The sequence below is a fragment of the Pseudophryne corroboree genome, chromosome 9 (genome assembly GCF_028390025.1).
Source record: "Pseudophryne corroboree isolate aPseCor3 chromosome 9, aPseCor3.hap2, whole genome shotgun sequence".
Lineage (NCBI taxonomy): Eukaryota > Metazoa > Chordata > Amphibia > Anura > Myobatrachidae > Pseudophryne > Pseudophryne corroboree.
Window position 1 is genome coordinate 475,896,088 of NC_086452.1, and position 26,158 is coordinate 475,922,245.

Sequence of the window (26,158 nt, forward strand, 5' to 3'; positions counted from 1 at the left end):
ATACTGCCCAGCATCACTGTACCTCTATAATATACTGCCCAGCATCACTGTACCTCTATAATATACTGCCCGGCCGTCACTGTACCTCTATAATATACTACCCGGGCGTCACTGTACCTCTATAATATACTGCCCGGGCGTCACTACCTCTATAATATACTGCCCGGCCGTCACTGTACCTCTATAATATACTGCCCGGCATCACTGTACCTCTATAATATACTGCCCGGCATCACTGTACCTCTATAATATACTGCCCGGCTATCACTGTACCTCTATAATATACTGCCCAGCATCACTGTACCTCTATAATATACTGACCGGCCGTCACTGTACCTCTATAATATACTGCCCGGGCGTCACTGTACCTCTATAATATACTGCCCGGGCGTCACTACCTCTATAATATACTGCCCAGCCGTCACTGTACCTCTATAATATACTGCCCGGCCATCACTGTACCTCTATAATATACTGCCCTGCCATCATTGTACCTCTATATTATACTGCCCAGCCATCACTGTACCTCTGTAATATACTGCCCGGCCATCACTGTACCTCTATAATGTACTGCCCGGCCGTCACTGTACCTCTATAATATACTGCCCGGCATCACTATACCTCTATAATATACTGCCCGGCATCACTGTACCTCTATAATATACTGCCCGGCCGTCACTGTACCTCTATAATATACTCTCCGGGCGTCACTGTACCTCTATAATATACTGCCCGGGCGTCACTACCTCTATAATATACTGCCCGGCCATCACTGTACCTCTATAATATACTGCCCGGCCATCACTGTACCTCTATAATATACTGCTCGGCCGTCACTGTACCTCTATAATATACTGCCCGGCATCACTGTACCTCTATAATATACTGCCCGGCATCACTGTACCTCTATAATATACTGCCCGGCCGTCACTGTACCTCTATTATATACTGCCCGGCCATCACTGTACCTCTATAATATACTGCCCGGCCGTCACTGTACCTCTATAATATACTGCCCGGCATCACTATACCTCTATAATATACTGCCCGGCATCACTGTACCTCTATAATATACTGCCCGGCCGTCACTGTACCTCTATAATATACTGCCCGGGCGTCACTGTACCTCTATAATATACTGCCCGGGCGTCACTAACTCTATAATATACTGCCCGGCCATCACTGTACCTCTATAATATACTGCCCGGCCGTCACTGTACCTCTATAATATACTGCCCGGCATCACTGTACCTCTATAATATACTGCCCGGCCGTCACTGTACCTCTATTATATACTGCCCGGCCATCACTGTACCTCTATAATATACTGCCCGGCCGTCACTGTACCTCTATAATATACTGCCCGGCACCACTATACCTCTATAATATACTGCCCGGCATCACTGTACCTCTATAATATACTGCCCGGCCGTCACTGTACCTCTATAATATACTGCCCGGGCGTCACTGTACCTCTATAATATACTGCCCGGGCGTCACTACCTCTATAATATACTGCCCGGCCATCACTGTACCTCTATAATATACTACCCGGCCACCACTGTACCTCTATAATATACTGCCCGGCCGTCACTGTACCTCTATAATATACTGCCCGGCCGTCACTGTACCTCTATAATATACTGCCCGGCATCACTGTACCTCTATAATATACTGCCCGGCATCACTGTACCTCTATAATATACTGCCCGGCATCACTGTACCTCTATAATATACTGCCCGGCATCACTGTACCTCTATAATATACTGCCCTGCCGTCACTGTACCTCTATACTATACTGCCCGGCCATCACTGTACCTCTATAATATACTGCCCGGCCATCACTGTACCTCTATTATATACTGCCCGGCCATCACTGTACCTCTATAATATACTGCCCGGCCATCACTGTACCTCTATAATATACTGCCCGGCATCACTGTACCTCTATAATATACTGCCCGGCATCACTGTACCTCTATAATATACTGCCCTGCCGTCACTGTACCTCTATACTATACTGCCCGGCCATCACTGTACCTCTATAATATACTGCCCGGCCATCACTGTACCTCTATTATATACTGCCCGGCCATCACTGTACCTCTATAATATACTACCCTGCCATCACTGTACCTCTATTATATACTGCCCTGCCATCACTGTACCTCTATAATATACTGCCCGGCCATCACTGTACCTCTATAATATACTGCCCGGCATCACTGTACCTCTATAATATACTGCCCGGCCATCACTGTACCTCTATAATATACTGCCCGGCATCACTGTACCTCTATAATATACTGCCCGGACATCACTGTACCTCTATTATATACTGCCCGGCCATCACTGTACCTCTATAATATACTGCCCTGCCATCACTGTACCTCTATTATTTACTGCCCTGCCATCACTGTACCTCTATAGTATACTGCCCGGCCATCACTGTACCTCTATTATATACTGCCCAGTATCACTGTACCTCTATAATATACTGCCCAGCCATCACTGTACCTCTATAATATACTGCCCGGCCATCACTGTACCTCTATAATATACTGCCCGGCATCACTGTACCTCTATAATATACTGCCCGGCCATCACTGTACCACTATAATATACTGCCCGGCATCACTGTACCTCTATAATATACTGCCCGGGCGTCACTACCTCTATAATATACTGCCCGGCCATCACTGTACCTCTATAATATACTGCCCTGCCATCACTGTACCTCTATAATATACTGCCCGGCCATCACTGTACCTCTATAATATACTGCCCTGCCATCACTGTACCTCTATTATTTACTGCCCTGCCATCACTGTACCTCTATAATATACTGCCCGGCCATCACTGTACCTCTATAATATACTGCCCTGCCATCACTGTACCTCCATTATATACTGCCCTGCCATCACTGTACCTCTATAATATGCTGCCCTGCCATCACTGTACCTCTATAATATACTGCCCGGCCATCACTGTACCTCTATAATATACTGCCCGGCCATCACTGTACCTCTATTATATACTGCCCGGCCATCACTGTACCTCTATTATATACTGCCCGGCCTCACTGTACCTCTATAATATGCTGCCCGGCCATCACTGTACCTCTATAATATACTGCCCGGCCATCACTGTACCTCTATAATATGCTGCCCGGCCGTCTCTGTACCTCTATTATATACTGCCCTGCCATCACTGTACCTCTATAATATACTGCCCGGCATCACTGTACCTCTATAATATACTGCCCTGCCATCACTGTACCTCCATTATATACTGCCCTGCCATCACTGTACCTCTATAATATACTGCCCTGCCATCACTGTACCTCCATTATATACTGCCCTGCCATCACTGTACCTCTATAATATACTGCCCGGCCATCACTGTACCTCTATAATATACTGCCCGGCCATCACTGTACCTCTATTATATACTGCCCGGCCTCACTGTACCTCTATAATATGCTGCCCGGCCATCACTGTACCTCTATAATATACTGCCCGGCCATCACTGTACCTCTATAATATGCTGCCCGGCCGTCACTGTACCTCTATTATATACTGCCCTGCCATCACTCTACCTCTATAATATACTGCCCGGCCATCACTGTACCTCTATAATATGCTGCCCGGCCGTCACTGTACCTCTATTATATACTGCCCTGCCATCACTGCGTTGATTGAATATACTTCTGGGAGTGTGAGTAGCCATCTTCTTTTTACTCGGATTAATTCCTGACCTGTTTTTATGTTTTGATTTTTATTGTTTATTGGACTCCCTTTGGGGCTAATACATTTTTATTTTTTCATTTTTTGTATTTTTGTACACTCCGCGGAGGAGTTGATGTAAAGTGTCGTAAAGCCGAATAAAATCTCGTTTTTAAGAAAAATTGTGATGCGGGTTTGAAGTTTTCGGCATGCAGTATAAAGATACCTTTATGGGAACATTACCTCACTTATATATGTGAGTCAGGGTACGCTATATATGGAGATTACCACACCTCTGTATAGATACCTTTAATTATTTACCACGTGCAGTGTCTACTTTTGCACCGGGAAGCAGAGCCGGCCATTGCTATAGGCAAACTAGGCAATTGCCTAGGGCATTTGATATGCCCAGGGGCATCAGCAGCTTCTGCTGATTAAAATGATATGCGGCATGCCTATATTCTGTGTGTAGCATTTCATATGCAGATACAGCCACAGTCTCACACAGTATATAGGCATGCTGTATATCATTTTAATCAGCAGAAGCTGCTTGTGCATCCTAGCCACACAGCAATGCAAATAAGATGCATTTTCATAAAAAAAGGTGCCCGACGTTAGCACTGATGCAAGATTTGTGAGGACACATCTGTATCCAAGCAGAGGCAGAGGACACAGTGTTAGTGGCAGTGTGAGTGCTGTGTGCATGTGAGTGGGTTGGTTGTGCAGTAGTGTTCGGAATATGTGTAAGGAGCATTATGTGTGTCATGTAAAAATGCATTAATAATGTGCAACATATGTATAAGGGGCACTATATGTGTCATTATGTGTATAAGGGCATTAATAATGTGTGGCATACTGTATGTGTAACAGGGTACTACTGTATGTGTGTCATTATGTGTATAGAGGCACTAACAATGTGCAGGGGGCACTATGTGTGTCATTATGTGTATTAGGGCATTAATAATGTGCGGCATACGTGTAAGGGACATTATGTGTAAAAGGGCATTAATAAAGGTTGTCATAATGTGTATGCACATTATGTTTAGAAGGACATTAATAATGTGTCTCATATGTGTTAGGGGCATTACTGTGTGGAATTATGTGTATAAGGTGCTCTTCTATGTGGTGTTGCGTATAGAAAGGGCACTACTGTGTTGTCTAATGTGAATAAAGAGCAATAGGGTGTAGTGTAATGTGAATAAGGAGCAATTCAGTGTGATGTAATGTGAATAAGGGGCTCTACTGTGAGGAGTAACGTTTATAAGGTAAAGTGATACTACTGTGGGATGTAATATGAATTATGGAAACTATCGCATGATCAAATGTGAATAAAGTGCAGTACTGTGTGGCGTATTTGGAATTGGGGTTACTATTGTGTGGCCATGCCCCTTGCCAGCAAAAACACACCCCTTTTTGGGCTGTGCACCAAATGTGCGAACTGTTCCTATTTAAAATATAGGGGGTACAAACACCAAAATAAGGACTGCTATGGCTGAGGGGTGATGGTTCCGGGAAAGAAGTGCAAGGTCAGAGGCAGAACCAGCAGTGGTGCTAGGGGGCACCAGCCAAAATCTTGCCTAGGGCATCATATTGGTTAGGGCCGGCTCTGCCGGGAAGAAGGGCTTACCAAAAGATACCATTTATAGGATTTACCTTATATCACTCAGTGTGAGTTGGGGTACGCTATTCATGAAGATTACCATACCTCTGTAAAGACATCTTGAAATACTTACCACGTGTGTTGTTTCCTTTTACACTGGGGAGAAGGGTCCACCAAAAGATACCTTTATAGGATTCACCTTATATTATCAAGTGTGAGTGTTAGGGTCTCCTGCCCTGTGCTGCCACGTCGTCATGGCAACCGGGAGACAAGTGCTAGTGGAGTAACCTGAGCGCAGCTGATACTCCGGTTCGGGTCTTTTGCTGTGCAGTGGTTATAGGCTCTGTGCACGGCAGGGGATCCGGTGCTGGTTTTTGTGCTCACAGTCTGTGAGGTCTGAGTGGGGCGTGGACAGCACCTGCTTTATAAGGCCTCTTTTCAGGGTAAGCAGATGCTGCTGAATCTCTGTTGGTTAGTCAGTTCATGAAAGTTAGCCAGTACTGTGTAGCTTTGTATTTGTTTGTTGCTTACTGCAAATAGGCCTGTGGATTTGGTATTACACTCTGCCAATCCAGACCTAGCAGTAAGACTGGAGTCAGTCGTTTAGCTTGCTGGGGTTCTGTTATTACTCTGTGAACTTAGCAAGTTTGCGGCTGTATTCTAACACTTGCCTGTCTAATCCTGTCTCACTGTGCTAGGTGTCAGGGGTCAGTTTAGTGGCAGTAAGCTTAAACCTGTGCACTGCAAGTGAGAATCAGGATTGTGGAGGCTCTCCTTGTGTCTATCATTCCATCTCTGACCAAGGAGTTTACTGCCACACCCGTTGGTAACCCTTTAGGGTTTTGCTGTTGCCCTTAGCAACAGCATTTCGGGTTCTCTACGTATTAAAACACAACATCTTGCTTTTTACATCTGAGCAGTTCTAATACAAGGGAGATACCCAGTTCCTTAGCCTCTGGGCTTCTCTGTTCACTGTGTGTGTATTTTGTTACCCTATCACCTTCTGTGTACGTTATGTCATATTCCCCAGTTTGTCTGTGAGTCCATTTGTTTTGCATAACAGTTCAAACACCAGTACATTCCTGCAGGCACTGGTGTGCATAACATATTCAGCAGCCTAATACTCCTGTTGAAATTTTGTGGGAATATGGAGCATACCCCTCAAAATACGTTGCAACAGGTGGTCGATCAGGTGCAGGTCCTGACTCGGCAATTTAATGATTTGTCCATTAAAATGCACACCTCCCAGGCTGCTGGCGGAGCTCCCGCAGCAGCAGCACCTGCAGGGGTTAAGGAGCCGAAAGTAAATCTCCCGGATCGTTTTTCTGGAGATCGCTCGCAGTTCTTTTGTTTCAAGGAGAGCTGCAAGCTATACTTCCGGCTTAGGCCTCAGTCTTCTGGGTCGGAGATTCAGCGGGTGGGCATAGTGATTTCCTTGCTACAAGGAGACCCACAGGTCTGGGCATATGGGTTGCAGCCTGACTGTCCGTCGCTTAAAAGTGTTGATGCTTTTTTTACGGCACTGGGCATGTTGTATGATGACCCTGACAAGACGGCCTCAGCCGAGGCTCAGATTTCGATCCTTAAGCAAGGGCGAAGGCCAGTTGAGGTTTACTGTACGGAGTTTCGGAGGTTGGCCCATGATACCCAGTGGAATGACCCAGCCCTGAGACACCAGTACCGAAGAGGTCTTTCTAACCAGATAAAGGACCAACTGGTACAATATCCCTTGCCTGATAGCTTGGATCAGCTCATGCAGTTATCCATCCGGGTGGATAGACGGCTGAGAGAGCGTAGGCTTGAAAGGGAGACTGAGATTTCCTTTCTTCCCAAGGGAACCTCAGACTCTGAGGAATTTTCTGAGGAGCCTATGCAGATTGGGGCTACCCGCCTCTCCTCGCGTGAGAAGACGCGGAGGAGACAGCAGGGGTTGTGTTTGTACTGTGGGAATAAAGGTCATGTGGTAGTATCATGCCCAGAAAAGCCGGAAAACTTCAGGGCCTGAGGGTGATGGGAAATATCCTGTCAGGCCAGAAGTCAGAATTTCCCAAGAAGACTTTTATCATTCCGGTGACCTTGAAGATCCTCGGTCAAACTGTCAAGACTGAGGCCTTTGTGGACAGTGGGGCCGACGGGGTTTTTATGGACCGCCAATTCGCCCTAAAACACTCTGTTCCCTTAGTACCCTTGGCATCGGAAATTGAGATTTGTGGGTTAAACGGGGAACCATTATCCCAAGGTAAAATTACCTCTTGCACTAGCCAGATTTCTTTGTTTATTGGAGCCACACACTCTGAAAAATTGTCCTTTTATGTGACTGTCTGTACTTTTGCCCCATTGGTGTTGGGGTTACCCTGGTTAAGGGCCCACAATCCTCAATTTGACTGGGTCTCTGGGGAGATTCTTAGTTGGGGTACTGATTGTTTCAGGAGTTGCTTGAGCCTTCCAGTCAGGCTCTCGCAGCTAAGTTTGCCAGGATTGCCAGGGTGTTATGCAGATTTTGCGGACGTGTTCTCCAAAAAAGTTGCAGAGGTACTACCTCCCCATCGCCCCTATGACTGTGCCATTGATTTGTTGCCAAATGCTAAGCTTCCCAAGAGCAGGTTGTACTCCCTGTCACGTCCTGAGACTCAGGCTATGGCAGAGTACATTCAGGAGAACTTGGCTAAGGGATTTATCAGACCTTCACAGTCTCCAGTTGGGTCGGGGTTCTTCTTCGTGGGTAAAAAGGACGGTTCGTTGCGACCCTGCATCGACTTCAGGGAATTGAACCGTATCACGATTAAAAACTCATACCCACTGCCTCTCATTTCGGTCTTGTTTGACCAGCTTCGTACTGCCACCATTTTTTCTAAGATTGACCTACGCGGTGCGTACAATCTAATCCGAATAAGAGAGGGGGATGAATGGAAGACTGCCTTTAATACCCACTCAGGGCATTATGAATATTTGGTGATGCCTTTTGGGCTCTGTAATGCCCCGGCAGTCTTCCAGGATTTCATGAATGATGTGCTCAGGGAATATTTGGATAGATTCTTAGTTGTATACTTAGATGACATCCTAATCTTCTCCCATTCCCTGGAGGAACATCGGAAGCATGTACGCTTAGTCCTCCAGAAACTCAGAGACCACCGGCTTGGGGCGAAGCTGGAGAAGTGCGAATTTGAAGTTCAGCAAATCGCATTTCTAGGATATATTATCTCCCCAGAAGGTTTCCAAATGGAGGGTTCCAAGGTACAGGCAGTCCTGGATTGGGTGCAGCCCACTAGTTTGAAGGCGCTTCAGCGTTTCCTGGGCTTTGCGAATTTTTATAGACGATTTATCGCTGGATTTTCGTCTATAGTGGCGCCCTTGGTGGCACTCACTAAGAAAGGGGCGGATGTTGCTCACTGGTCTTGTGAGGCTAAAGCGGCTTTTGCCCGTCTCAAAAGGGCATTTGTTTCGGCCAAGGTGCTGCGACACCCAGATCCAGAGCGTCCTTTTGTGGTGGAGGTGGATGCCTCTGAGATGGGTATTGGGGCAGTGCTTTCTCAGATGGGAGTGTCTGATAATCGCCTTCATCCCTGTGCTTACTTTTCCCGTAAATTTTCGCCTGCCGAGATGAATTATGACGTGGGTAACCGGGAATTGTTGGCTATTAAGGATGCACTCGAGGAGTGGAGACACTGGCTTGAGGGGGCTAAGTTTGTGGTCTCAATTCTCACTGACCATAAGAATCTGGCATATTTAGAGTCAGCGAAGCGTCTCAATGCCAGGCAGGCACGATGGGCTTTGTTTTTTGCTCGCTTTAATTTTTTGATAACATATCGCCCTGGGTCAAAAAACATCAAGGCTGATGCGCTCTCGCGGAGTTTTGCTCCAATCCAGGAGACCACCGAGGAGCCGTTGCCCATTGTTTCCCCATCATGTATTAAAGTGGGCATTACCCAGGACCTCTTATCATTAGTCCTTAGAGCACAGGAGCAGGCTCCTCCAGACCTTCCGGTAGGTCTTTTGTTTGTGCCTCCTAGGTTAAGACAGCGAGTGTTCCTGGAATTCCATGCCAAGAAGTCGGCAGGTCACCCGGGTATTGCCAGAACTCGGGAGTTGCTATCTAGGGCGGTGTGGTGTCCCTCGGTGGCCAAGGATGTGGATCAGTGGGTTCGGGCATGTGACATCTGTGCCCGAAATAAGACTCCTAGAGGGGTTCCTGTTGGCCCATTACATCCACTCTCTATCCCATCTAAGCCATGGACCCACATTTCAATGGATTTTGTGGTGGACTTGCCCAAATCCTCGGGGATGACAGCCATCTGGGTTGTCGTTGACAGGTTTTCGAAGATGGCGCACTTCGTTCCACTGGTTGGGCTGCCATCAGCCAGACGCCTGTCTGAATTATTTATGCTGCATGTTGTGCGTCTCCACGGGTTGCCACTTGATGTGGTCTCTGACCGCGGATCCCAGTTTGTGGCCAAATTCTGGAGGGCATTTTGTTCCGATCTCCAGATTTCTGTCAGCTTGTCGTCAGGCTACCATCCGCAGTCTAATGGGCAGACTGAAAGGGTGAACCAGTCCTTGGAGCAGTTCCTCAGGTGTTATGTCTCCAAGTGTCAGACTGACTGGGTTGCTCATCTGTCCATGGCGGAGTTTGCCTATAACAACGCGGCTCACTCTGCTACAGGGATCTCTCCCTTCCTTTGTGTGTATGGGCATCATCCTAAGGCCAATTCTTTTGACCCCCTGGACTCCACGCCTGGTGGTTCCTCTGTGGTTTCGGTCCTTAGAGGTATTTGGCGGAAAGTGAAGAAAGCCCTTGTGTCTGTGTCATTAGTGACCAAAAGGGTTTTTGATAAGCGGAAAAGACCCTGCAGCTTCAAATTAGGAGACTTCGTCTGGTTGTCTACCAAGAATTTGAAGTTGAGACAGCCATCTCATAAGTTAGGGCCCCGGTTCATCGGCCCTTATAAGATCACCAGGGTTATCAATCCGGTGGCATTTCAGTTAGATCTGCCCCGTTCTTTGGGTATCAATAAAACATTTCATTGTTCCCTTTTAAAACGGGCGATTAGTAATCCTTCTTCCAGTGGAAGACCTTCCCCTCTTCTGATACGTGGCCAGAGGGAGTTTGTTGTTGAAAGGATTCTTGACTCCAAGGTGGTTCGGGGTCGGCTGTCATTTTTGGTGCACTGGAAGGGGTATGGCCCGGAGGAGCGGTCGTGGGTGCGCAGTTGTGATCTTCATGCCCCCAGACTGATACGCTCTTTCTTCTCGCAGTTCCCCGATAAACCCGGTGGTAGGGGTTCTTTGACCCCTCGTCAGAGGGGGGGTACTGTTAGGGTCTCCTGCCCTGTGCTGCCACGTCGTCATGGCAACCGGGAGACAAGTGCTAGTGGAGTAACCTGAGCGCAGCTGATACTCCGGTTCGGGTCTTTTGCTGTGCAGTGGTTATAGGCTCTGTGCACGGCAGGGGATCCGGTGCTGGTTTTTGTGCTCACAGTCTGTGAGGTCTGAGTGGGGCGTGGACAGCACCTGCTTTTATAAGGCCTCTTTTCAGGGTAAGCAGATGCTGCTGAATCTCTGTTGGTTAGTCAGTTCATGAAAGTTAGCCAGTACTGTGTAGCTTTGTATTTGTTTGTTGCTTACTGCAAATAGGCCTGGGGATTTGGTATTACACTCTGCCAATCCAGACCTAGCAGTAAGACTGGAGTCAGTCGTTTAGCTTGCTGGGGTTCTGTTATTACTCTGTGAACTTAGCAAGTTTGCGGCTGTATTCTAACACTTGCCTGTCTAATCCTGTCTCACTGTGCTAGGTGTCAGGGGTCAGTTTAGTGGCAGTAAGCTTAAACCTGTGCACTGCAAGTGAGAATCAGGATTGTGGAGGCTCTCCTTGTGTCTATCATTCCATCTCTGACCAAGGAGTTTACTGCCACACCCGTTTGTAACCCTTTAGGGTTTTGCTGTTGCCCTTAGCAACAGCATTTCGGGTTCTCTACGTATTAAAACACAACATCTTGCTTTTTACATCTGAGCAGTTCTAATACAAGGGAGATACCCAGTTCCTTAGCCTCTGGGCTTCTCTGTTCACTGTGTGTGTATTTTGTTACCCTATCACCTTCTGTGTACGTTATGTCATATTCCCCAGTTTGTCTGTGAGTCCATTTGTTTTGCATAACAGTTCAAACACCAGTACATTCCTGCAGGCACTGGTGTGCATAACAGTGAGTTGGGGTACGCTATTTCTGTGAAACCATACACTTTAAGGATTTCTTGGTGCGTCTGATATATCACCTCTTTTTTTGAGGCTTAGCCTAAATAAAACGTTGGACGTCTTACATACTACACATTGGTCCTTTTGTCTTGTTCTTTTTTTCATACCACATTGAGGTCGTATGAGATCCATCTAACGATTTATGTCTATGGAAAAGAAAGAGCAACTAAAGATACCTTTATAGGATTTATTCTACATCATCAAGTGTCAGTCTGGGTATGCTGTATATGAGAAATTGTATGCCTCTAAGATACCTTGATGTGTCCCGTATACCATTCTCTTCTGTGAGTTTCGGGGTGCGCTCCACATTCAAATAACCATTCATCTGCATTCTGCACCGTTTACCCATAGGGTTTTTCTCGAATGTGTCAGGATACCATATAAAAGATACCTTGATATGTCTTTATCCATCTATGAATGAGTGAGTGGGGGTACGCCAGATCTGGATCTATACATATTTTGACATCTTGAGACTGCAACAAATTTTGTGTGAAATATTACACATTGGTTTTTGTGTTCTTTATTTTTCATATTTCATGTTGGGACACACAAATTGAATGTCACTCATTTGAGGAATTCGAGAAAGGAGCATTCGACCCTACGTTTTCAAAACAGGGACGTATATGTTTGTTTTTTGTCTGTTATATGCTCTCACTATGATATACTGCCCGGCCATCACTGTACCGCTATAATATACTGCCCATCCATCACTGTACCGCTATAATATACTTCCCGGCATCACTGTACCTCTATAATATACTGCCCGGCCGTCACTACCTCTATAATATACTGCCCGGCCATCACTGTACCTCTATAATATACTGCCTGGCGTCACTGTACCTCTATAATATACTGCCCGGTGTCACTGTACCTCTATAATATACTGCCCGGCATCACTGTACCTCTATAATATACTGCCCGGCATCACTGTACCTCTATAATATACTGCCCGGCCATCACTGTACCTCTATAATATACTGCCTGGCGTCACTGTACCTCTATAATATACTGCCCGGTGTCACTGTACCTCTATAATATACTGCCCGGCATCACTGTACCTCTATAATATACTGCCCGGCATCACTGTACCTCTATAATATACTGCCCGGCATCACTGTACCTCTATAATATACTGCCCGGCCATCACTGTACCTCTATAATATACTGCCCGGCATCACTGTACCTCTATAATATACTGCCCGGCATCACTGTACCTCTATAATATACTGCCCGGCCATCACTGTACCTCTATAATATACTGCCCTGCCATCACTGTACCTCTATAATATACTGCCCGGCATCACTGTACCTCTATAATATACTGCATGGCCATCACTGTACCTCTATAATATACTGCCCGGCATCACTGTACCTCTATAATATACTGCCTGGCCGTTACATGGTGCTGTCAACTATTTTGCAAATCGTTTCCAGACTTTGTCAGACAAAAGTCAAGTCTGGAATCTCTCTCCCTGAAGTCCCTGGATTCTTTTCACCATTCCAAGAATGCGCCGTAAGACGATTGGGAGAAGCAGCACATTTATTTAAAGAAAAGCATACAAAACACAGGGTAAAGGTCTGTACATTACATGCCCCCCACCCAAAGGAAAGAAAAAGGGGGGCACGTCCCAGGCAGGGTAAATAGATGGGTACATGAGTATGATGCAAAAGATAAGAGGTGTTCCGGGCATATAATAAGTACGCACCCAGCCTTACAGTACTGCGATCGCCTCCTGCTTACTGACGTGTGTGAGACGAGAGGAGCATATAAGGCCGCTCTCTCCCAGGAACAGGGTACAAGCCTTCTCCCCATGTAATATGGCTGTAGTGAGTGTAGAAGGAAGGCGGGCGTTACTGAGGGGCGGCCAGAAAGCAGGACGGGTGAGGCGATCTCACAAGGGGAATAACTATCACATTTCTGTAACAAATATTTCACGTTTTCAAAAGCAGATTTAGGGCTTTTGAGTTGGAAAGTGCTGTCGTGTGGTGACACTGACGGGCAGAGGGCAGTGAGGTGCGAGGCTGGGTCATGTTATATAGCAGCATAAAGGGAACTGAGGGAAAGTAAAAGCGTTCTAAGTGCAACTAAGGGCAGAACGGTAGAAGAAATGCTCTGCGTAGCAGTGAAAGGGTTACTGGGGCAATGCAATGGAGGCCTGTGCTGCAATTCTTTCTAGCAATCAATGCGACTGGTATCGCTCTGCTCTGCAATCTGTTGCAGATCTGTGGGACAGAGACAATGCTAATAACTGCAGAGGTTCCCCCACAAGTGGAGGGAAAGGAAGGGTTAATGATGATATGCTCTGCGGTGAAGAGGGTTAGGTGTTCTGATGTCCTCTCTCGGAGTCTCAGCCGGTGCCATCAGTAGCAGGACAGAGCGGAGACGGCTCCTCCTCAGCCGGAGTAATGGCAGGTGATGGGGAAGGTGTTTCCAGGCTGGGGGACTTCTCCTCGTCCTTGGACGGAGAAGGGGTCTTGGACTCTGTATGTTCTGGGGCTCTCAGACGCTTCATCATGGTGGTGACCCGAACGGCTTTCTGAAAGAGATTGTGACAGAGGCGTTATCAGACTGTGAGGATGGCGGGAGAGTAGGGGGTTCCTACATGACCCCGGTAAAGTCTTCATGCAGAAAAAAGGTGTTTGCAGACCTAGATCTGACTGGCATCTGGTGGGGCAAGATGTGCGCATTGGGAGTAATTCTGAACAAGTCGTGTACTGAGATTTAGAGGATACATCTATCCTAGGGTTAGAAGCTTCATTCCCAGAGACAGCCTCCCCTATCTCACAAGCATTGTGAATACGGTATATACGTGTTATCATCATCGCAGGGAGAGTAGGTGTAACTCTTCCAACACTAGACTGCTGAAAGTAATACTGGTCTCCACAGATCACTGCTGACTTCCTGCTATCATAACTAATAAAGGAAATCCCACACCAATCACAAGTGTAAGTTCTTGGAGAAACCAAATTCTTACTTAGTGCTGCATGTACTGTGTGTGCGCTCCCAAAAATGGGTGTGGCCACATCGGCGTGAACAAAGAAAATGGGGGCGTGATACACATATGACCCCAATAGTACAGTACCAGATACACATATGCCCCCAATAGTGCCAGATACACATATGCCACCAATAGAGCCAGATACATATATGCCACCAATAGAGCCAGATACAAATATGCCCCCACAGTGCCAGATATGCCCGCACAGTGCCAGATACACATTCCCCCACAGTGCCAGATATGCCTGCACAGTGCCAGATACACATATTCCCCCACAGTGCCAGATATGCCCTCACATTGCCAGATACACATATTCCCCCAAAGTGCTAGATATGCCCCCACAGTGCTAAATACACATATTCCCCCACAGTGCCAGATATGCCCCCACAGTGCTAAATACACATATTCCCCCACAGTGCCAGATACACATGCCCCCACAGTGCCACATATGCCCTCACATTGCCAGATACACATATTCCCCCAAAGTGCCAGATATGCCCCCACAGTGCCAGATACACATGCCACCAGAGAGCCAGATATGTGCCCACAGTGCCAGATATGCCCCCACAGTGCCAGATACACATTCCCCCACAGTGCCAGATATGCCCCCACAGTGCCAGATATGCCCCCACAGTGCCAGATACACATGCCCCCACAGTGCCAGATACACATGCCCCCACAGTGCCAGATACACATGCCCCCACAGTGCCAGATACACATGCCCCACAGTGCCAGATATGCCCCCACAGTGCCTGATACACATGCCCCCACAGTGCCAGATACACATGCCCCCACAGTGCCAGATACACATGCCCCCACAGTGCCAGATATGCCCCCACAGTGCCAGATACACATATGCCCCCAATAGTGCCAGATACACATATGCCCCCAATAGTGCCAGATACACATATGCCCCCAATAGTGCCAGATACAAATATGCCCCCACAGTGCCAGATACACACATGCCCCCACAGTGCCAGATACACATATGCCCCCACAGTACCAGATATGCCCCCAACAGTGCAAGTCACCATTGTTGCTGCTACTGCCTGGGGCCGGCACTGTCTGCTGCTGTTGGGGAGAGGAGAGCGCAGCACGCGCCTCTCCTGCCCGCAGTCTGGTCTCCTCCTGCAGTGGCAGCGGCCTGTACCTCAGATCTGGTATCGTTCCACGAGCTAATAAGAGCTCGCGGTACGGCAGCGGCGGCTCCTGATTGGCTGGCAATCCACGAGCTCTGATTGGCTCACAAACTGGCGTTTGAGTGTAATCCACACTGCCGCCGAACTCGAAGGAGGAGAAACCGCCGGTCACCGGACTGACTGCGCCTCTCCTCTCTGCGACATGGTGTCTGCAAGGTGGCGGCCTGGTGGTACTGCATACCGGCTGGGAATTTCCGCCCCCCGTACCGCCATACTTGCAGCATTGTTCTTACTACAAAAGTTTCCCCTGGCAAAAACACATGAACACGTTTCTTATGTCACAACAGTACAGTCCTAAGTTTGCAGCAATTCATAGTCTATTTCCACTAGAGATCAAGCAGCAGACTGCAGGCACCTTCATCCGAGTCCTTATTCAGAGTCAGGCACATCTGGATTCGCAAACTGAGATATTTTTTGCCACAGATTCAAAGTGAGTCACATGCATATCACAAGCTGAGGTGCCCTTCCTTTTGGCTGCGGCTCCTCTCCCTTGGCTGTGGCTCCCTCCCTTTGGCTGTGGCTCCTTCCCCTTCACTGTGGTTTCCTCCCCTTAGCTGCGACTCCTTCCCCTTGACTGTCGCTCCTCCCTTTGGCTGTGGCTCCCTCCCTTTGGCTGTGGCTCCTTCCCCTTAGCTGTGACTCCTTCCCCTTGACTGTCGCGCCTCCCTTTGGCTGTGGCTCCATCCCCTTCACTGTGGTTCCCTCCCCTTAGCTGTGACTCCTTCCCCTTAGCTGTGACTCCTTCCCCTTGACTGTCGCGCCTCCCTTTGGCTGTGGCTCCATCCCCTTCACTGTGGTTCCCTCCCCTTAGCTGTGACTCCTTCCCCTTAGCTGTGACTCCTTCCCCTTGACTGTCGCGCCTCCCTTTGGCTGTGGCTCCATCCCCTTCACTGTGGTTCCCTCCCCTTAGCTGTGACTCCTTCCCCTTAGCTGCGACTCCTTCCCCTTGACTGTCGCTCCTCCCTTTGGCTGTGGCTCCTTCCCCTTAGCTGTGACTCCTTCCCCTTGACTGTCGCTCCTCCCTTTGGCTGCGGCTCCCCCTTGGCTGCCGCTTCCCTGCTTCCTCCCTTAGGCCGTGGCTCCCTCCCCTTGACTGTGGTTCCCTCCCTTTGGCTATGACTCTCTTCCCTTGGCTATGACTCTCTTCCCTTGTCTGTGGCTTCCTCTGTGAGCTGCTGGCTTGCCCCCTCTGTCTCCACTGAATAGACGCATGCGCACAGTGTCTATTCTCAGAGCAACTGCCGCCCTACCCCACCACCACCACCACCACCACGGGATACTGATACCCGCGGGTGGGACAGGGGGATAGTCCCAAAGAAACGGGACTGTCCCGCGAATATCGGAACAGTTAGGAGGTTATATATAAGTATTCATTGGACTGGAGCATATGTAAAGCTTAGGGCAGCAGATTCAAACATTAAATTGTATTTCTCTGACGTCCTAGTGGATGCTGGGGACTCCGTAAGGACCATGGGGAATAGCGGCTCCGCAGGAGACTGGGCACAGCTAAGAAAGATTTAGGACTACCTGGTGTGCACTGGCTCCTCCCACTATGACCCTCCTCCAGACCTCAGTTAGAATCCTGTGCCCGGCTGAGCTGAATGCACACTAGGGGCTCTCCTGAGCTCCTAGAGAGAAAGTATATTTTAGGTTTTTTATTTTACAGTGAGATCTGCTGGCAACAGGCTCACTGCAACGAGGGACTAAGGGGAGAAGAAGCGAACCTACCTAACTGGTGGTAGCTTGGGCTTCTTAGGCTACTGGACACCATTAGCTCCAGAGGGACCGACCGCATGGAACCGGCCATTGGTGTTCGGTCCCGGAGCCGCGCCGCCGGCCCCCTTACAGAGCCAGAAGCAAGAAGAATCCGGAAAATCGGCGGCAGAAGACATCAGTCTTCACCAAGGTAGCGCACAGCACTGCAGCTGTGCGCCATTGCTCCTCATACACACTTCGCACTCCGGTCACTGAGGGTGCAGGGCGCTGGGGGGGGGCGCCCTGAGAAGCAATAAATACACCTTGGCTGGCAAATATATCACAATATATAGCCCCAGAGGCTATATATGTGATAAATACCCCTGCCAGAATCCATAAAAAAGCGGGAGAAAAGTCAGCCGAAAAAGGGGCGGAGCTATCTCCCTCAGCACACTGGCGCCATTTTCTCTTCACAGTGCAGCTGGAAGACAGCTCCCCAGGCTCTCCCCTGTAGTTTTCAGGCTCAAAGGGTTAAAAAGAGAGGGGGGGCACTAAATTTAGGCGCAATATTGTTTATACAAGCAGCTTTTGGGGGAAAAATCACTCAGTTATAGTGTTAATCCCTGCATTATATAGCGCTCTGGTGTGTGCTGGCATACTCTCTCTCTGTCTCCCCAAATGACTTTGTGGGGTCCTGTCCTCAGTCAGAGCATTCCCTGTGTGTGTGCTGTGTGTCGGTACGGCTGTGTCGACATGTGGGATGAGGAAGGTTACGTGGAGGTGGAGCAGAGGCCGATAAATGGGATGTCGTCCCCTGTGGGGCCGACACCAGAGTGGATGGATAGGTGGAAGGTATTAAACGACAATGTCAACTCCTTACAAGGCTGGATGACGTAAAACAGCTGTGGGACAGCCGGCTTCTCAGCCCGCGCCTGCCCAGGCGTCTCAAAGGCCATCAGGGGCTCAGAAAAACGCCCGTTACCTCAGATGGCAGACACAGATGTCGACACGGAGTCTGACTCCAGTGTCGACGAGGTTGAGACATATACACAATCCACTGGGAACATCCGTTACATGATCTCGGCAATAAAAAATGTGTTACGCATTTCTGACATGAACCCAAGTACCACATAAAAGGGGTTTTATTTTTGGGGAGAAAAAGCAGCCAGTGTTTTGTTCCCCCATCAGATGAATGAATGAAGTGTGTAAAGTAGCGTGGGTTCTCCCAATAAGAAACTGGTAATTTCTAAAAAGTTACTGATGGCGTACCCTTTCCCGCCAGAGGATAGGTCACGTTGGGAGATATCCCTTAGGGTGGATAAGGCGCTCACACGTTTGTCAAAAAAGGTGGCACTGCCGTCTTAGGATACGGCCACCTTGAAGGAGCCTGCTGATAAAAAGCAGGAGACTATCCTGAAGTCTGTATATACACACTCAGGTTATATACTGAGACCTGCAATCGCCTCAGCATAAATAGTGCTGCTGCATAAATAGTGCTGCTGCAGCGTGGTCTGATACCCTGTCAGATAATATTAATACTCTAAGACAGGGAAAATAGTTTGCTAACATAGAGCATATTAAAGACGTCGTCTTATATATAAAGGATGCACAGAGGGATATTTGCCGGCTGGCATCCAGAATTAATGCAATGTCCATTCTGCCAGGAGGGTATTAGAAACCCGGCAGTGGACAGGTGATGCTGCCTATAAAAGGCACATGGAGATTCTGCCTTATAAGGGTGAGGAATTGTTTGGGGATGGTCTCTGGGACCTCGTATCCACAGCAACAGCTGGGAAGAAAATTTTTTACCTCAGGTTTCCTCACAAAAGCCTAAGAAAGCACCGTATTTTCAGGTACAGTCCTTTCGGCTTCAGAAAAGCAAGCGGGTCAAAGGCGCTGCCTTTCTGCACAGAGACAAGGGAAGAAGGAAAAAGCTGCACCAGCAGCCAGTTCCCAGGATCAAAAATCTTCCCCCGCTTCCTCTGAGTCCACCGCTTGACGTTGGGGCTCCACAGGTGGAGACAGGTGCGGTAGAGGCGCGTCTCGGGAACTTCAGGGACCAGTGGGTTTGCCCACAGGTGGATCCCTAGGTTCTGCAAATAGTATCACAGGGATACAGGCTGGAGTTCGAGGCGACTCCCCCTCGCCGTTACCTCACCTCAGCCTTGCCTGCTGCCCTCGGAGAAAGGTAGTACTGGCGGCAATTCACTAGCTGCACTTCCAGCAGGTGAAATCTAGGTACCCCTCCTTCAACAAGGCCGGGGTTACTATTCCAAAATGTTGTGGTACCGAAACCAGACGGTTCGGTGAGACCCATTCTAAAATTGAAAGCCTTAAACACTTATATACGAAGGTTCAAGTTCGAAATGGAATCGCTCAGGGCGATTATTGCAAGCCTGGAGAATTTCATGGTATCACTGGACATCAAGGATGCTTACCTGCATGTCCCTATTTACCCTCTTCACCAGGAGTACCTCAAAATTGTGGTACAGGATTGTCATTACCAATTCCAGACGTTGCCGTTGGTCTGTCCCCGGCACTGAGGTATTTACCAAGGTAATGGCCGAAATAATTATCCCGTACTTGGACGATCTCCTTATAAAGGCGAGGTCCAGGGAGCAGTTGTTCGGCGGAGTAGCACTATCTCGGGAAGTGCTACAACAGCACGGCTGGATTCTGAATATTCCAAAGTCGCAGCTGGTTCCTACGACGCGTCTACTGTTCCTGAGTATGGTTCTGGACACAGAACAGGATAAAAAGGGTTTCTCCCGGAGGAGAAGTCCAAGGAGTTGTCTTCTCTAGACAGAGACCTCCTAATACGTATACAGGTGTCGGTGCATCAATGCACGCGAGCCCTGGGAAGGATGGTAGCTTCTTACGAAGAAATTCCATTCGCCAGGTCCCATACAAGGATTTTCCAGTGGGATCTGTTGGACATGTGGTCCGGGTCGCATCTTCAGATGCATCGGCGGATGACCCTGTCTCCAAGGGCCAGGGTGTCGTTGTTGTGGTGGCTGCAGAGGGCTCATCTTCTAGGGGGCCGCAGATTCGGCATAGAGGTCTGGGTCCTGGTGACCACGGATGCCAGCCTTCGAGGCTGGGGGGCAGTCACACAGGGAAGAAACTTCCAAGGCTATGAAAAAGTCAGGAGACTTCCCTACACATAAATATTCTGGAACTAAGGGCCATTTACAATGCCCTAAGTCAGGCTAGACCCCTGCTTCAACACCGTCCGGTGCTGATCCAGTCAGACAACATCACAAAGCAGACTTTCTCAGAAGACACGACCTCCACCCGGGAGAGTGGGGACTTCATCCAGAAGTCTTCCAAATGATTGTACACCGTTGGGAAAGGCCACAGGTGGACATGATGGCGTCCCGCCTCAACTAAAAGTTACAAAGATATTGCGCCAGGTCAAGGACCCTCAGGCGATAGCTGTGGACGCTCTGGTAACACCGTGGGTGTACCAGTCGGTGTATGTGTTCCCTTCTCTGCCTCTCTTACCCAGGGTAATGAGAATAATAAGAAGGAGAGGAGTAAGAACTATACTCATTGTTCCGGGTTGGCCAAGAAGAGCTTGGTAACCAGAACTCCAAGAAATGATCTCAGAGGACCTATGGCCTCTGCCGCTCAGACAGGACCTGCTGCAGCAGGGGGCCTGTCTGTTTCAAGACGTACCGCGGCTGCGTTGACGGCATGGCGGTTGAACGCCGGATCCTGAAGGAAAAGGGAATTCCGGAGGAAGTTATCCCTACGCTATTTAAAGCTAGGAAAGAAGTGAACACTAACCATTATCACCGCATATGGCGAAAATATGTTGCGTACTGTGAGGCCAGGAAGGCCCCAAAGGAGAAATTTCAGCTAGGTCGATTTCTGCACTTCCTACAGTCAGAGGTGACTATGGGCCTACAATTGGGTTCCATTAAGGTCCAGATTTCGGCTCTATCGATTTTCTTCCAAAATGGAACTGGCTTCACTGCCTGAAGTTCAGACATTTGTCAAGGGAGTGCTGCATATTCAGCCTCCTTTTGTGCCTCCAGTGGCACCGTGAGACCTCAACGTGGTGTTAGGTTTCCAAAAGTCACATTGGTTTGAGCCACTCAAAACCGTGGATTTAAAATATCTCACGTGGAAAGTGGTCATGCTTTTGGCCTTGGCTTCGGCAAGGCGGGGGTCAGAATTGGCGGCTTTGTCATGTAAAAGCCCCTATTTGATTTTCCATATGGATAGGGCAGAATTGAGGACTCGTCCCCAGTTTCTTCCTAAGGTGGTATCAGCTTTTCACTCGAACCAACCTATCGTGGTGCCTGCGGCTACTAGGGACTTGGAGGACTCCAAGTTACTGGACGTAGTCAGGGCCTTGAAAATTTATGTTTCCAGGACGGCTGGAGTCAGGAAGACTGACTCGCTATTTATCCTGTATGCACCAAACAAGATGGGTGCTCCTGCTTCAAAGCAGACTATTGCTCGCTGGATTTGTAGCACAATTCAGCTTGCGCATTCTGTGGCTGGCCTGCCGCAGCCTAAATCTGTAAAAGCCCATTCCACGAGGAAAGTGGGCTCTTCTTGGGCGGCTGCCCGAGGGGTCTCGGCTTTACAACTTTGCCGAGCTGCTACTTGGTCAGGGGCAAACACGTTAGCAAAATTCTACAAATTTGATACCCTGGCTGAGGAGGACCTTGAGTTCTCTCATTCGGTGCTGCAGAGTCATCCGCACTCTCCCGCCCGTTTGGGAGCTTTGGTATAATCCCCATTTGGTATAATCCCCATGGTCCTTACGGGGTCCCCAGCATCCACTAGGACGTCAGAGAAAATAAGATTTTACTCACCGGTAAATCTATTTCTCGTAGTCCGTAGTGGATGCTGGGCGCCCGTCCCAAGTGCGGACTGTCTGCAATACTTGTATATAGTTATTGTTAACTACAAGGGTTATTGTTGAGCCATCTTTTGAGAGGCTCTGTTGTGTTCATACTGTTAAGCTGGGTATATTATCACGAGTTATACGGTGTGATTGGTGTGGCTGGTATGAGTCTTACCCGGGATTCAAAATCCTTCCTTATTGTGTCAGCTCTTCCGGGCACAGTATCCTTACTGAAGTCTGGAGGAGGGTCATAGTGGGGGGAGCCAGTGCACACCAGGTAGTCCTAAATCTTTCTTAGCTGTGCCCAGTCTCCTGCGGAGCCGCTATTCCCCATGGTCCTTACGGAGTCCCCAGCATCCACTACGGACTACGAGAAATAGATTTACCGGTGATTAAAATCTTATTTTTACAACATTTTGGAATAGCATTTTTCACCCACTGTGCCACAGCACATTAGTGTGCTACCGCAGATGCCCGCCACTGCGCACCGGCACCAGTCCAACTCTTAAGATTGGGCCCGGGCAGGGTTGGGCTCTTCCGGTGTCTCAGACGCCATGGCCTATAGAGATGTGATAGTGTGACATCAGAGGTCACGCACATCACATTACCGTTCCTCCCAAACAGGGCTTAATGCTCTATCTCTGCAGTGAGTGTGATAGTAACTGAGGTTGCAGCCACTGGGTGCTGGTGCCGCCCACCAGAGCCGTAACTACCTATGTGCCGCCCACAGCTGATTCTCTTCTCTGCTGCTGACAGGTCAGGTAAGTATTTTGTGGGGGGCTGGGGCAATAACTAATGTGTATGTTATTTTCTTAGTTTTTTTTCCTGTTGGGGGTTAACCTTGTGGTCAGTCCTGCAACAGATCAGTCACAGGGGGAAACATGTTTTTATTTGTTTTATTTGTGTTTTTATTTTGTTCCTGTAGGGGACAATGGGGGTCATTCCGAGTTGTTCGCTCGTTGCCGATTTTTGGTATACTGCGATTAGTCGCTTACTGCGCATGCGCAAGGTTCGCAGAGCGCATGCGCTTAGTTATTTTACACAAAAGTTAGGTATTTTACTCACGGCATAACAAAGCTGTTTCATCGCTGTGCTGATCGTAGTGTGATTGACGGGAAGTGGGTGTTTCTGGGCGGAAACTGGCCGTTTTATGGGAGTGTGCGGAAAAACACAGGCGTTCGAGTTGCAAAACGCAGGAGTGGCTGGGGAAATGGGGGAGTGGTTGGGCAAACGCTGGGTGTGTTTGTGACGTCAAACCAGGAACGAAACTGACTGAACGGATCGCTATTTGTGAGTAGGTCTGGAGCTACTCAGAAACTGCTAAGAAATTTCTATTCGCAATTCTGCTAATCTTTCGTTCGCACTTCTGCTAAGCTAAGATACACTCCCAGCGTGTGCAATGCTGCTGAAAGCAGCTAGCGAGCGAACAACTCGGAATCACCCCCAATGTGTGTTATTTTCTTCCTGTGCAGGACAGTGTGTTTTTTTGTTTTGTTTTTTTCATTTTGGGGACAATTTGTGTATTTTCCCGTAGGAGACAATGGGGTATATTTACTAAGGTCCCGATTTTGACCGAGATGCCGTTTTTTCTTCAAAGTGTCATTTCGGTAATTTACTAAGCAAAAATCACGGCAGTGATGAGGGCATTCGTAATATTTTGGAAGTCCTAGGAAAAAATCACGAATCAATACACCATCGGTCAAATACGCCTGCAATTTGGTAGAAATCGGGAATTTACTAAAAAGTGCAAAACACAAACACTGCCGACAATAGCCAAACACTGCCGTGATGAAATACAAATCGTGAAAAAGTGCTAAAAAAAACAGACCTGCTTTTTTATCCCGTGTTTGTATAGGCATGCACGGATCCATGAGATCCGTGCATGTTTTTCAGTGGGAAGGGGTGGGAAATGTTTTAATTTTTCCAAAAAAAAATGCGTGGGGTCCCCCCTCCTAAACCAAACCAGCCTCGGGCTCTTTGAGCCGGCCCTGGTTGCAAAAATATGGGAAAAAAATTGACAGGGGTTCCCCCATATTTAAACAACCAGCACCGGGCTCTGCGCCTGGTCCTGGTTCCAAAAATACGGGGGACAAAAAGCGTAGGGGTCCCCCGTATTTTTGAAACCAGCACCGGGCTCCACTAGCTGGACAGATAATGCCACAGCCGGGGGTCACTTTTATACAGCGCCCTGCGGCCGTGGTATTAAATACCCAACTAGTCACCCCTGGCCGGGGTACCCTGGAGGAGTGGGAACCCCTTCAATCAAGGGGTCCCCCCCCTCCAGCCACCCAAGGGCCAGGGGTGAAGCCCGAGGCTGCCCCCCCATCCAATTGGCTGCGGATGGGAGGCTGATAGCCTTTGTTGAAAGTTATGAATATTGTTTTTAGTAGCAGTACTACAAGTCCCAGCAAGCCTCCCCCGCAAGCTGGTACTTGGAGAACCACAAGTACCAGCATGCGGCAGAAAACCGGGCCCGCTGGTACCTGTAGTACTACTACTAAAAAAATACCCCAATAAAGACTTTACACACACACCTTGAAAGTATAACTTTAATACATACATACACACCACCATATACACATACTTACCTACAGTATGTTCACACGAGGGTCGGTCCTCTTCTCCAGTAGAATCCATGGTGTACCTGTTGAAAAAATCCTACTCACCAAATCCAGTGTAGAGGACTCCTCGGGTAATCCATTTGTAATCCACGTACTTGTAAAAATAAAAAAACGGACACCCGACCTCGCACTGAAAGGGGCCCCATGTTTTCACATGGGACCCCTTTCCCCGACTGCCAGAAACCCCCTCTGACTTATGTCTAAGAGGGTTTCTTCAGCCAATCAGGGAACGCCACGTTGTGGCACCCTCCTGATTGGCTGTGTGCTCCTGTAGTGTATGACAGGCGGCACACGGCAGTGTTACAATGTAGCGCCTATGCGCTCCATTATAACCAATGGTGGGAACTTTCTGCTCAGCGGGTGACCGAAAGTAACCTCACCGCTGACCTGAAAGTTCCCACCATTGGTTATAATGGAGCGCATAGGCGCTACATTGTAACACTGCCGTGTGCCGCCTGTCATACAGTACAGGAGCACACAGCCAATCAGGAGGGTGCCACAACGTGGCGTTCCCTGATTGGCTGATGGAACCCTCTTAGACATAAGTCAGAGGGGGTTTCTGGCATTCGGGGAAAGGGGTCCCATGTGAAAACATGGGGCCCCTTTCAGTGCGAGGTCGGGTGTCCGTTTTTTTATTTTTACAAGTACCTGGATTACAAATGGATTACCCGAGGAGCCATCTACACTGGATTTGGTGAGTAGGATTTTTTCAACAGGTACACCATGGATTCTACTGGAGAAGAGGACCGACCCTCGTGTGAACATAAGGTAAGTATGTGTATATGGAGGTGTGGATGTATGTATTAAAGTTATACTTTCAAGGTGTGTGTCTTATGTTTTAATTGGGGTATTTTTTTAGTAGTAGTACTACAGGTACCAGCGGGCCCGGTTTTCCGCCGCATGCTGGTACTTGTGGTTCTCCAAGTACCAGCTTGCGGGGGAGGCTTGCTTTGACTTGTAGTACTGCTACTAAAAACAATATTCATAACTTTCAACAAAGGCTATCAGCCTCCCATCCGCAGCCAATTGGATGGGGGGGGGGGACAGCCTCGGGCTTCAGCCCTGGCCCTTGGGTGGCTGGAGGGGGGGGACCCCTTGATTGAAGGGGTTCCCACTCCTCCAGGGTACCCCGGCCAGGGGTGACTAGTTGGGTATTTAATGCCACGGCCGCAGGGCGCTGTATAAAAGTGACCCCCGGCTGTGGCATTAT

At 48.6% G+C, this 26,158-nt stretch overlaps 1 protein-coding gene and 1 long non-coding RNA gene across 3 annotated transcripts in view; one reads left to right on the top strand and one right to left on the bottom strand.

The window, feature by feature from the left end:
* LOC134958670 (uncharacterized) overlaps positions 1-26,158 on the top strand; it is a 358,801-nt gene that overhangs the window by 216,636 nt on the left and 116,007 nt on the right. The window lies entirely within an intron of this gene.
* The window catches only part of CAMKV (CaM kinase like vesicle associated), a 188,152-nt gene continuing 175,089 nt past the window's right edge, over positions 13,096-26,158 (bottom strand). For both annotated transcript variants that reach the window (XM_063941408.1, XM_063941406.1), the window contains one exon: positions 13,096-14,110. In XM_063941408.1, the coding sequence (XP_063797478.1) occupies positions 13,922-14,110 (189 nt within the window). In that variant the 3' untranslated portion in view covers positions 13,096-13,921. The remainder of the gene's footprint in view (positions 14,111-26,158) is intronic.